Raw genomic sequence first — 13,224 nt, 5'->3', positions numbered from 1 at the left:
CTGTCCATCTTGTCTCTGTTCCATGTTTCTTTGTTTATTTTGAGTCTCTTAGCACATGGTTCTGTCTTTGTTCGTGTCTGCCACGTGCTCCCCTTGTCCCACCTCCTTGTTACCCCTGGTCACGCCCCCTTGTTTAGCCATTGTCTGCTTGATTGTTTTCACCTGATCCTCATGTGTACTGTCCTATATATTGGGGTTTCTTTCCTTGTATCTCTGCTGGTTTGTTTTTGGTGTTTACTTGTCTCTTGGCCCAGAATTTATCCCTTTGAGCTTGATCATTATTTTTCATCTCTTCTAGTTATTTATATCCTTTTTGGTCTCTAGTTTAGAAGAAAGGAAAGAAATATTTTTGTGTATTCTAATCTAGTTTTGTTTCTCATTCAATTTAGATTTTCATATATTCTTGTTTAATTGATTCCAGTTTGCGGTTTTGTTTTTGTTCATACTCTTGGATCATATCTTTGGATAGCTTTTGGTTTTTTACTTTGTTCTAACTTTGTTTTCAAATGTCTGTGTCATTTTTGAGTCTAGTCTTGTTTTTTGTGTATTGTCCTGTCTTGCCCCCACTTTCCTGGCCACTGAACCCCACTGCCTGGAAGCGGCTCACCTCTCTGACATGTCAAGTCTCTACCTGGTGACTAGACTGACATTTGGGTTTCGCTTGAAGCTACGGGTTTCCGGTGTCTACCTGGCCCTTCCTCTGGAGCTGCCTACTCAGTGCTTGGGCCCGTGGTCATCTTGGACTGTCTCCGTGGTCATCTCTCCTGCCCGTATTGTTGTCCTGCCCATCTGTTTGAACTGTTACACTGCAAATTCCCCCAGCTGTTCCAGTCTTCGTCTTGTTAATAAAATAACCTTGTCTGCTCATTCTGCATTTGGGTCCCATTTCTTGCAGATCCCTGACAGTACTAGCTGACTTTGTCAATTCAAGCACCTTATTATTTCACCATGTCACAATGATATATGGATTATTATTTGTATTGACATGACTAGCTAAATTAAAATGTCATAAAACATTTTGAACTTACTACATCTTCAAATCAGAGTGGTTCACTATAGGTTTAGCTGGCCTGTTACATAAGAAGACAGAGTCATTAATGTAAATACTGGATTAAAAAAATCTCTTTGCAGATTCAATATTGAGTTATAAACACATATATTGAATACAAATATTTATTCAAATTTAAAACCCACTTCACAGTTAAAATAAGAAGCATGGGGTTATGTAAACGAGTTTATTTAAGCTCATGTGTACATACATGCTGTTCATCAGGGTCTTCAGACAAGTAATTTGTGATATAATCATTTAAAGCTTTGGTTAGAAAAAATGTTAAAAGATTGGATTAAATTAGCTTTCTTTGGTTCATAGATCTAAGTGAAAACATTCAGGTATACTTTATTTGTAATGCTTAGCACGTTCCTCAGCAGACTTACCAGTGCATTTTATGTTGCAAATATTGAGAGATGGCACCTTGTCAGAATCACAGGCCCACTGATCACGACTTCCATCCTGTCGCACTCACCCCCATCATTGCCAAGTGCTTTGAGAGGCTGGTTGCATCCCATTTAAAATCCTGTCTGCCTGCTACACTGGACCCATTCCAATTCACACACGCATCTACATCAACAGAGTTGTAGTGGAGTGTGTGTCGAGTTTCAACTTCTTTGGTATCCACATCTCTGATGACCTCACCTGGTCCCTAAACACCTCTACCCTGGTCAACCGCTGAAACAGTCCAAACAGGCGTTCGACTACAGGCCATTTAGGATCCTTCTCCCTAAAAAGAAGACCGTTGGGATGGTTAAACAAAGGAATGTGACGCCGGCGTCTGTGAATGTTCGAAGCATTTCTTGGGGTAGGTCTTAAAGGAGAGAGTCTGGAGGCTGGTAGAAGGTATGAGGTGGAGTCTGTGGTGGACTATGTTGAAGGGATTGAAGTGAAGGTTGATGTAGGCTTTATGGTGGAGGTGGATGACTGAGGTGGGGCCTCATCAGGATTGTTATCTTCATAGTAGAGGCTGATGGTTTTCATGAAGTTGGTGTTAAAGCCAAAGGCTTTCGCCTTGCAGACAACTGCCTCAAAAAAGAAAAGAAAAACATATGGATGAAGGTAATGAACCTCTTAGCCGGTTATGTTACATGGAAATATAGCCTCCTGATGACTGAGAGAGAAATAAGGGAATCTGAAAGAGAAGTAACTCTATTACTCACGTCTAGCAACAAGATCTTTTGTGCTCAATCTTTCTCCCATGACTTTAATGTCCTGAAACTGTGCAGCCTCCAGCTTGGCCTTCATCTCACATTTCCTCATAATCCGTCCCTCAGTCACACTGGACACCAACAGAACCAGAGGCAACACGGCCAGCATCTTCACTGAGAGAACACTCTTCATCTCTCTCTGCTCTGTAATCTTGAGATTAAACACATAGGAGAGTGAAATCACAGATAAATATGTGACAAAATAAAAAATCCTTTTGTTAGGCTTCTTCTACTTACTGAAGAACATTTATATTTAAGTCGGCATGCAATTAAAAAAAAAAAAAAACTATATTTATTGAGAATTCACCTTAATATGACTGTATAGTGAGTGGAATGATGATATAAAAATAGCTTATCATTTTAGTACTAAAACATTCAAAAATACCTGTATATTGCTTGTTATGATAAATTAAGTACATTTATCTTTTATAGACAACCCTGCAATCATACAGAAACAAGAGCTAAACAGAGCCAGATACCATTCTGTTGTTGGAGATACAGATGAATGAGAGTCTTCAAATGTTCCTCAGTCACTGTCTTCTGTATGTGATCCATCAGACTTATATATGTCTGAATCTCCTCCACCTGCAGCTGCACCTTTGCTTTTGATTCATTTCACCATTGTTGAAATTTGTTTCTTTTAAAATGTTCCAGAAGGATTGGCTCTCTTTAAAAAGTAGTACATCTGACGATAAAAAAAATTGAGTAGCTATACTCAACCCCTTTTGCTGAACAATAAGATCTGTAAATTTGAAATCAAAAAGAAAAAAAGAAATGTATCAAAGAATAGTGGGAGATGCAAACTTGATTTTGACTTATGATAACAATTTTTGTTCTCAAAATGTTAGAGAATATTATTTTATGGTTACAAAAAAACATATTAGAATCATACAATAATGTTAGGGGAATGTCCTGTGTTTGTTGGAACTGTCAGGAAAGCAAGCTGCATCCGAAATAGAATACTTCCCTAGGTGCATCTCAATAAATTAGAATGTTGAGGAAAAGGTCATTTATTTCAGTAATTCAACCCAAATTGTGAAACTCACTGAAGTACAGTAGTTTAATTCTTTGGTTCTTTTAATTGTGATGATTTTGGCTCACTTTTAACAAAAACCCACCAACAAATTAGAATACTTCATAAGACCAATAATATATATATAATTTTTTTAGTGAATTGTTGTCCTTCGGGAAAGTATGTTTAATTACTGTATATGTACTCAATACTTGGTAGGGACTCCTTTTGCTTTAATTACTGCCTCAATTCGGCGTGGCATGGAGGTGATCAGTTTGTGGCACTACTGATGGAAGCCCAGGTTTCTTTGACAGTGGCCTTCAGCTCATCTGCAGTTTTGGATCTCTTGTTTCTCATCTTCCTCTTAACTATACTCCATAGATTCTCTCTGGGGTTCTGGTGAGTTTGCTGGCCAGTCAAGCACACTAACACCATGGTCATTTAACCAACTTTTGGTGCTTTTGGCAGTGTGGGCAGGTGCCAAATCCTGCTGGAAAAGTAAATCAGCATTTTCAAAAAGCTGGTCAGCAGAAGGAAGCATGAAGGGCTCCAAAATGCTTGGTAAATGAGTGCAGTGAGTTTGGTTTTCAAAAAAACACAAAGAACCAACACCAGCAGATGATATTGTACCCCAAATCATCACAGACTGTGGAAACTTAAAACTGGACTTCAAGCAACTTGGTCTATGATCTTCTCCACCCTTCCTCCAGACTCTAGACCTTGGTTTCCAAATGAAATATAAAACCTGCTCTCATCTGATAAGAGGACTTTGGACCACTGGAAACAGTCCAGTTCTCTGCTTCCAGTTATTTTAGCTGTACAAAAGCAGTCTGTTATCTTGCTGTTCTAGTAACTTACTTATTAGTGACTAATCAATCAGAATTCTCACACAAATTTACAAATAAAAAATGGCTTATTTTCAAATATAAAATAAGATGGATAAACCACTGTATGAATAGAAATGGTAGAACAAGATCAAGTAAAGGTTGATAACGAGGTCTAGGTTAAAAATGTGAATTCAAATGCTTGTCAGGATTTAATAGGAAGCAATTTTGCTCAATAATAACCTATTATTTAAGATTAAATTAAATTTGTCCATTCCAAATACTGTGTGATTTAATTAATTTTGTGCTACTGAGTTGTCATGGGCTCCCTGTCATTGTTTATTTTGATTGCTTCTATTGTTCTCACTTGTGAGTCGCTTTGGATAAAAGAAATAGAAATATATAGAAAATATATTGGGTCACGTTATTGTTGTTTTTAATTACTGCATAATTTTCAGATTGTTTAGATATAATCCAGCAAGTTATAATAAAGTACAGCTCCTGCAGATACACTATCCCAATTGGCTTCTTAAAATTAATAACTACAAACCATGAGTATAGAGACATGTTAACTAACATTAACCATGTGAAATAAATGCCATTAATGAACTGATCAACATGAGCGATAGCCCTCCCTAGCTAGTTTCACAAAAGAGGCTTCTCTTTTATCACTATTAACAAGTTTCTTATTTGCATGCATATTACTGGATTTGATTGTTTATTAGTTTTCATTATACAGAGTACAAGTACAGAGCTAATAAAATGTAGTTAGCATCTAGCCAGAAGTGCGAGAATATAGTGTTTCATATAAGTGCAGAGTAAGTGAAGCTATGATTTACAGAATGTACAGTGGAGTTGCTATATACAGTATTGAGCAGAGTATATACAGAATATAAATAGGAATGCAATGTAGGGATTGCATGTACATTATGAACAGCAGCAATGTAAGAACAGTGGTAATAAATACAGTTGGATGAGTGTGCAACAGTATTGATAAACAATGTATTCTATGCAAGTAATCAGTAGTGAAACAACGTTTTTATAAAAAAGAGTTTTCTGTGCTATGTACAGTAACAACGTTTGATAGTTTACAGTGTGATATCTTGAACATTGTGTAGTCCGTGCAAAATATGAGTAGGGTAAATACATGTATGTAAAGAACTGTGACCAGTGCAGTAAGAGAGCAGGTGCAGGTTAGATTGGTGGTGTGGGGTTCAGAAGTGTCACATCCTCGGGGAAGAAGCTCTTCCTGATCCTACTAGTGTGAGAGCGTAGGCTCCTGTAACGCCTGCCCAATGGAAGGAGGGTGAAGAGGTGAGAGGCATCCTTGATGATGTTTCTTGCCCTGCCCAGACAGCGCTTGTGATAGATGTTCTCGATGGAAGTTAACTGGGTACCAGTGATCTGTTGAGCAGTTTTCACCACCCGCTGGAGTACTTTGCGGTCAGATGCGGAGCAATTGCTGTACCATACTGAAATGCAGTTCGTGAGTATGCTCGGTAGAATTCCACAAGGACCTGGGACTCAGGTAAACTTTCTTAAGGCTCCGTAAGAAGTAAAGGTGCTGCTGTGCCTTTTTGACCAGGGTAGAGGTGTTTAGGGACCAGGTGAGGTCATCAGAGATGTGGATACCAAAGAAGTTGAAACTCGACACACACTCCACTACAGCTCTGTTGATGTAGATGCGTGTGGGAATTGGAATGGGTCCAGTGTAGCAGGCAGACAGGATTTTAAATGGGATGCAACCAGCCTCTCAAAGCACTTGGCAATGATGGGGGTGAGTGCGACAGGATGGAAGTCATTAAGGGCCGAGGCAGTGGAGTGCTTCGGTACTGGCATGACTGTGGAGGTAATGTACGAAAATGTACGTGAAGACCTCAGCCAGCGGCTGCGCTCAGGCTTTAAATACATGACCAGCTAATACGACAGGGCCAGGGCCATTCTACTTCCGCAAAGTGAAGTAAACATCTGAGGTGGAGCTTGTGAGAGGTAGTTCATTGGGTGGATGCTCAGCTCTGAGGGGGATCTCCTTATTATTTTGATTAAAACAAGCATAAAAGATATTGAGCTTGTCTTTTCAATGGGTTTCAAGTTTTATTAAATGCACCGGATATTACTGTGCACAAAATAATTTGTAAAACTTTATTTATACAATTAATAATTAATGATTGATTACATTTATAATTGCAAACATTTTTGTATTAAAAGTTTTCTAATATGTTATGTTTAAATGTGCAAATGATGGATTATTTAATTAAATGTGCTAATTTGCATACATTTCGAGTACAAAAATCTGAAAACTGGATAAAGTCAGTTTCAAAATACTTGTTTAATTTTTTAGACATAAAGTTAAATATTTTTACAAAGGGGTATATGTGTTTTTTTTTTTGGTCATTTTTGTCACTCTGTAATTCAGAAAAACAATATATTTTCACAATTTTTGGGGGGAATAAAATGCTGTATATAATCAAGCAAATTATATATGAACACATCCCTTTGTTAAAACTTAAGAATATAGACAGGAAAAAAATGTAATGTTTGGTGTGTGTAAGAGCTACTGAAGTGGAGATTTATGACTCGGTGTAGGAGAAAAAACCTATTTTGAGAAAACATCTTATAAAAAATATGTATTGTAATGGAAATCTATTGACACAAATATATAAAGTGCTATAAAAAAAAGAAACACTTAACAGTGTATTTTGGATGTTTTCTTTTCACTTGTCTTTATCAACACACAGAAAGACATAAAGACATAAAAAGAAAGGCATAAACCACAGTTTATTACAGAAGTTGCCATGGCAACAGACAAATTTAAACTTGATTGATCTTTTGACATCAGAATGTTGCGATTGACCAATCAGAATGAAGTAGAAGGCTGTATAATAATAAACAGGGATAGATACGAGTGACTGAAACCATTGCATGAGAAGAAATGGTAGAATGATATCACATTAAGGGCGATATCAAAGGTTAAAAATCTTTGATATCATTAGATAAACTTGTAACATTATATTATTTCTGTACAGTCCCTCCCACATCAATCCTACATTATTGGCCCTTTATGAAGCACCTTTGATACCTGTTTACAGCAGAAGCCATAACTGTTTATGACATACAATAAAAAATAGCTCAGAGAGAGATGTTACAGAAGAAACAGTCTTTCTCTTCACTGCCAGGCTTCATTATACAAGCTGCTCCGGAAAAGATGGATTTATTCTATATTTTATTTATTTTAGCCTGTCTGCATATCAACAGTGTAAGGAGTGCTATTGGTAAGTCAAATTCTTACAGAACCAACTGAAGTACTAACTTCTAACTGAAAATGTACTAATTTCATACATCTGGATGTGAGGGCTAACTTGCTTTTTAATAAAATACAGTTTTATAACATCCACCTAGTTATATCTCTGGATAAAATGCATATGTTCGGACAAAGACCATTCTTGAAGACGGGAAGTAAAATGTTTGTCAGGATTTAATATGAAGTAAATTCACTTAATAATATAACAGTCATATTTTTTATTTGTTTCTGAATAAATCACATGAGTTTTATACAAAGTAATTTTTGTTATGCAGTCAGAAATTACAATTACAGCTGAATGTCACCAGCATCAGTGAAACTACTGTAAAAATCTGCAAAAATGTAAATGATGGACAATTTTAAAACGGTATGCCACTATGCTTAAATTGTTCAGTTGTATGGTGTTTTTCAATATTGTGTGATTTTAGAGTATTTTTTTCAGGCTTTAGCTGTTTGTTAAGTCCTGAAACTGTTCGCTGTCTCTGTTTAAGGTTCCTCAGAGATAAACTGTGCAACTGGGACTGATGCCAGCGTAGGGAGCATCCAGGAGGGATATGAAGGTGAGATTTGCTGACATGACTTCAAAAAATGAATACTACCAGTCCACAACATGTACATGTTTCTAGTTACATCTGAAAAATTTTCAGGAACAAATTTTTTTATTATTATAACTTTGTTTTAAAGTTTTCAATAAAAAACAGCTCATGTAATCATTCCTATCAGTCCCTCTGTGGCCATTTAAAATGTTTTAGCTTTGGGGAATGTTTAGGGTAAGTCGTGGCCTAATGGTTAGAGAGTCGGACTGGGAATTGAAAGGTTGCTAGTTTGAGTCTCGGGCTGGCAGGAATTGTAGGTGGGGGGAGTGTATGTACAGTTCTCTCTCCACCTTCAATACCACGACTTAGATGCCCTTGAGCAAGGCATCGAACCCCCAACTGCTTCCCCGGGCGCCGCAGCATAAATGGCTGCCCACATGCTCCGGGTGTGTGTTCACAGTGTGTGTGTGTTCACTGCTCTGTGTGTGTGCACTTCGGATGGGTTAAATGCAGAGTACAAATTCTGATTATTGGTCACCATACTAGGCTGAATGTCACGTCACTTCACTCACTTTAGCTTGTGAATATTACAAGAGTAAGAACAATATGGCATGATTTAGTATTTATATAATTATGATATTTGATTGTGTGTTAGAACATGTATCTGATCTGGTTTACAGGAGAAGTAGAGATTATCACTAATATCGGACCTGATGATCGTCTGGAGTTGGGGGATCATCTCTTTCCTATTGGTTTGGAATTTCTGGAGCTGATTTACTCTGAAGGAGACCCAACCGCTATTATACAGACCAAAAAACCCCTGGACGCTGATGAACTAAAGAAGGTTTGCTCCTTTCTCACAGATTCATTGAGCTGGTTTAGTGTCAGTTAGTCTTTACCCATTCTCACGTAGTTGATTGTGTTGCATTTTATTTGTTCACTCTTTATGCGTTTTATTTCTTCTAGTATGGAGAGAAATTATATTATTCAGTCAACTGCTTAAACACAGGGGTATGTTTGTTTACACACTAACTTCATCAAATCATTCAGTGAGACAGATTTTACATAAATAAAGATTCAGCTAATAAACCTTGACTATAAAGTCTTCATTGTTCATTTCAGCTGACAAACATCCGAACATTAGACGTTCAGGATGTCAATGACAACCCTCCAATCTTCCAGAACAAAACATACATCGCTACAGTGTCAGAGGTGTGTATAATGTCACGTCTTTATACAGCTGTCGAGTCCTCACATCTCTTAGTAAACGGTGTCTTTTTCTGCAGATGACGACTGTGGGTTCAGATTTGCTCAGGGTGACAGCTGACGATGCAGATGTGTCTCCAGAAAACAACAGAATTACATATTCTATACTGGTGAGTCTAATGTATTTGATATATAACTATTAAAATAGGCTTCCACAAAACTGCATTATCGGACACTAGATGTCATTTCTACAAAGTTCATTTTCCAATGAGACTGTCAACCAAATAAAATATTTTACTGTACCTACAGACTAGTAATTTCATGGGGGTTTTATAGTAACCGTTTAATGCATGCAGAGCCTTTTTAAAGGAAGAAAAGTAAATTATACATACTTATTGAGTAGGCTCACTTTATGTCCATGAATATATTTTAATTAATCACTTCTCCTCTATGAACAGCCTCCAGTACCGGATGAATTTGAAGTGAGACAGGACGGCTTCATCAGGTTGAAACAACATCTGAACTACAATACTGTTCAACAATACACCTTCACTGTGGAAGCTAAAGTAAAGAAAAAACTCTGACATCCTACCAATCCTGTATCCATATCACTTTGATTACTAAACTTAATAGATTTAGTAGTCTATTCATTAAAGGAATAGTGCACACAAAAATGTAAAGTCTGTCATCTTATATTCACTCATGGAACACAAAAGGAGATGTTTAGCAGAATGTGCAAGCTGCTTTTTTCCATAAAGTGATACAATTTCAGATGAAATTTAATTTTAAGGTAGTAACACAACATTATGTTTCTTCACAGGATATAGGAGAACTCAGTGACACAACCACACTTACAATAACTGTTGAAGATTTTGACAATCTAAACCCTTATTTTGATCACAGTCTCTATGAAGCATCCATTGAAGAAAACCAGGTAAATGATGCCAGAGAACAAGATCAATGCTTAAAACACATGTTTTACCACACAAATACAACCCTTTATGTCTTCTCTCTCCATGCACAGGTAGGACAACTATCAGACGTCACTCCTGAGGCCATAAAAGCTCAAGATGGTGACACGGGCATCAACCAACCTGTAGTTTACAGCATAACAGCAGGTTAACAGATGATTTACAACACACCTATGAATGAATGAAATGTACTCTTAATCAGAATTAAGTTTCTGATAAAAACAAAGCACATAAATCCACATTTCTGTTTCAGTCCTTCCAAATGAATATCGGAGCGTCTTTGAAATTGACCTAAACAGTGGGGTCATCTCTGTGACATCGGCACTAGACAGAGAGGAAACTGACCAGATAACTGTCCACATACAGGTTTCAGTTTCTTAAAATATGAATGAAAATCATTAGGCTGATGTTTATTAGTAATTTTTATTATTCATATTTTCCTTTTAAAAACAGGCAGCTCAGCAGGATGATGCCAGTAAGACAGCTAGTGCCATGGTATCAATCACCATTGAAGATGTGAATGACAACACACCGGAATTTGACAAGGACCAATATGCAGTGTCTATTGTGGAAAATTCACCCCAGGACCAGCTTGTGCTTCATATTAGTGCCACTGATCTAGACCTGGTACTGTTCCTGAAAACCTTAAAGGCTATTTGTAAAATAAATAAATACACAAAAATAATAAATACACAATGATTCTAGATCTTGCAAACACCATAGCTACTGTACATCATTACATTTAATCATCATTTAGCAGACGCTTTTATCCAAAGTGACTTACAAGTGAGAACAATAGAAGCAGTCAGGTCAACAAGAGAACAACAACAGTATACAAGTGCCATGACAAGTCTCAGTTAGTGAAGCACAGAACGCATAGCCAGGTATTTTATTTTTATTTTATTTTTTTTATTAAATGAAAAAGACAAGAAAAGGAAAAGTGCTGGTGTTAGTTGGTTAAGTACAGGTGAAAAAGATTAGTCTTTAGATGTTTCTTGAAAATGAGTAAAGTCTGTACGAATTGAGATTGGGAGGTCATTCCACCAGCTGGGCACAGTCCAGGAAAAGGTCCGTGAGAGTGATTTTGAACTTCTTTGGGATGGCACCACAAGGCGTCGTTCACTTGCAGAGCGCAAACTTCTGGAGGGCACATAAGATTTAACCAGTGAGTTTAGGTAAGTTGGTGCCGTGCCAGTGGTCGTCTTGTAGGCAAGCATCAGTACCTTGAATTTGATGCGAGCGGCTACTGGTAGCCAGTGTAACCTGATGAGGAGAGGAGTAACATGAGTTTTTTTTGGCTCATTGAAGACAACCCTCGCTGCTGCATTCTGGATCATTTGCAGAGGCTTGACAGTACATGCAGGAAGAGCCAGGAGAGCATTACAATAGTCCAGACTGGAGAGAACAAGAGCTTGGACAAGAAGTTTGGTTGCTTGCTCTGACAGGAAGAGTCTAATCTTCCTAATGTTGTATAAGGCAAACCTGCAGGACCGGGTCGTTGTAGCAATGTGGTCAGTGAAGCTTAACTGATGATCCATCACAACTCCTAGGTTTCTGGCTGTCCTCAAAGGAGTTATGGTTGACGAGCCCAGCTGTATAGAGAAGTTGTGATGAAGCGATGGGTTAGCTGGAATCACCAGTAGTTCAGTCTTTGTAAGGTTAAGCTGAAGGTGATGGTCATTCATCCAGCGGGAAATGTCACTCAGACAGGCTGAAATGTGAGCAGCTACCGTCGGGTCATCTGGCTGGAATGAGAAGTAGAGTTGGGTGTCATAAGCGTAGCAGTGATAAGAAAAGCCATGCTTCTGAATGACAGATCCTAAAGATGTCATGTAGATGGAGAAGAGAAGTGGTCCAAGTACTGAGCCTTGAGGAACCCCAGTAGCAAGGTGGTGTGACTTTGAAACATCACCCCTCCAAGACACACTGAAGGATCTGTCAGAGAGGTAGGACTTAACCCACAGGAGTGCCGTTCCAGAGATGTTCATCTTTCTGAGGGTGGACAGGAGAATCTGGTGATTAACAGTGTCAAAAGCAGCAGGATTTTGAAGCTGCTCTTGCTAGTCGCAGGGCTTCAGTAACCGAGAGCAGAGCAGTCTCAGTTGAGTGGCCACGTTTGAAGCCAGATTGGTTGCTGACCAGGAAGTTGTTCTGTACAAGGCACATAGAAAGCTGGTTGAACACAGCCCGCTCAAGTGTCTTTGCAATGAATGGAAGAAGGGATACCGGTCTGTAGTTTTCAAGAAGCGCTTGAAGAATCATAGAAGAAACTTAGATCTAACAAGTTTCTTTCCAAATGCTCAGAGAAATGGCTTAGAAGTGCAAGCATGCAGGGCATAACACATAAATATATCTTTTATTACTAACCATGACTTCACCCTTATAACTTTAAACTTCCAAGTCATGTCTGTCAAGCCAACATACCAAGTTTGTTTTGACACACTTACCTTTTCTTGTTTTCTTTCCGATCAGGGTGGGTTCTCTAATGGTCAGTTTATCATGGACAGTGATACATTCACTATCAACAGTCAAGGAGTAATATCACTCAGGGTTGATGCCCCTTTGGATAGAGAAACTATAGACAGTTACGTTATAGAGGTACATTGCACACATCACGTTCATGTCTTGAACCCAACTATAATCAAAATGTTCAGGATAAATACTTATTCAAAGTGGGATACTTGCATTGTCCTCTTTAGGTCATAGCTGTAGACCAGCCTGTTGATGGTTTAAGCTCCACAGCTCAGGTCACCATCACTGTTCTGGACGTCAACGACAACAACCCACAATTCCTTCCTCTCCCAGAGCCCATAGAGATTCAGGAAGGTGTGTACACTCCCTCAGCACCTGGAGACGTGTGCTTAATCTCAGCCACAGACTCCGACATTGGAGATAATGGACGTGTCACCTTCACTATTTACTCAGACAGTGGACTATTTAGCTTCAGAGAGGTGAGAGGACTTACGAGAGCTGTCACTGATGCTTTGATCTGCATGATATCACATTTTTATAGACGTTGTAATGTTAGTGTCCAGATCTTGCTCGCCTTGTACAAAAATATTTCCTTCTCTCGTAGGATGGGACTCTACTAGCTATTGAGGAGCTGGATCGGGAG

The 13,224-nt window shown here is 38.3% G+C and overlaps 1 protein-coding gene across 3 annotated transcripts in view; it reads left to right on the top strand.

Annotated features, from left to right (window-relative positions):
* Nucleotides 1-7,231: 7,231 nt before the first annotated feature.
* LOC128020128 (protocadherin Fat 1-like) overlaps nt 7,232-13,224 on the top strand; it is a 37,608-nt gene continuing 31,615 nt past the window's right edge. The window contains exons 1-9 of one of the 3 annotated variants that reach the window (XM_052606779.1): nt 7,232-7,367; nt 7,888-7,956; nt 8,613-8,776; nt 8,899-8,943; nt 9,055-9,144; nt 9,219-9,308; nt 9,597-9,704; nt 9,959-10,072; nt 10,163-10,256. In XM_052606779.1, coding sequence (XP_052462739.1) covers nt 7,235-7,367; nt 7,888-7,956; nt 8,613-8,776; nt 8,899-8,943; nt 9,055-9,144; nt 9,219-9,308; nt 9,597-9,704; nt 9,959-10,072; nt 10,163-10,256 — 907 coding nt within the window. In that variant the 5' untranslated portion in view covers nt 7,232-7,234. The remainder of the gene's footprint in view (nt 7,368-7,887; nt 7,957-8,612; nt 8,777-8,898; nt 8,944-9,054; nt 9,145-9,218; nt 9,309-9,596; nt 9,705-9,958; nt 10,073-10,162; nt 10,257-13,224) is intronic. The other 2 variants (XM_052606768.1, XM_052606760.1) reach the window with 2 other exon arrangements.

This window comes from Carassius gibelio, chromosome A1, assembly GCF_023724105.1.
Source record: "Carassius gibelio isolate Cgi1373 ecotype wild population from Czech Republic chromosome A1, carGib1.2-hapl.c, whole genome shotgun sequence".
Classification (NCBI taxonomy): Eukaryota; Metazoa; Chordata; class Actinopteri; order Cypriniformes; family Cyprinidae; genus Carassius; species Carassius gibelio.
The sequence above is the reverse complement of the archived record's forward strand: the minus strand, read 5'-3'. Positions and strand labels throughout refer to the sequence as shown.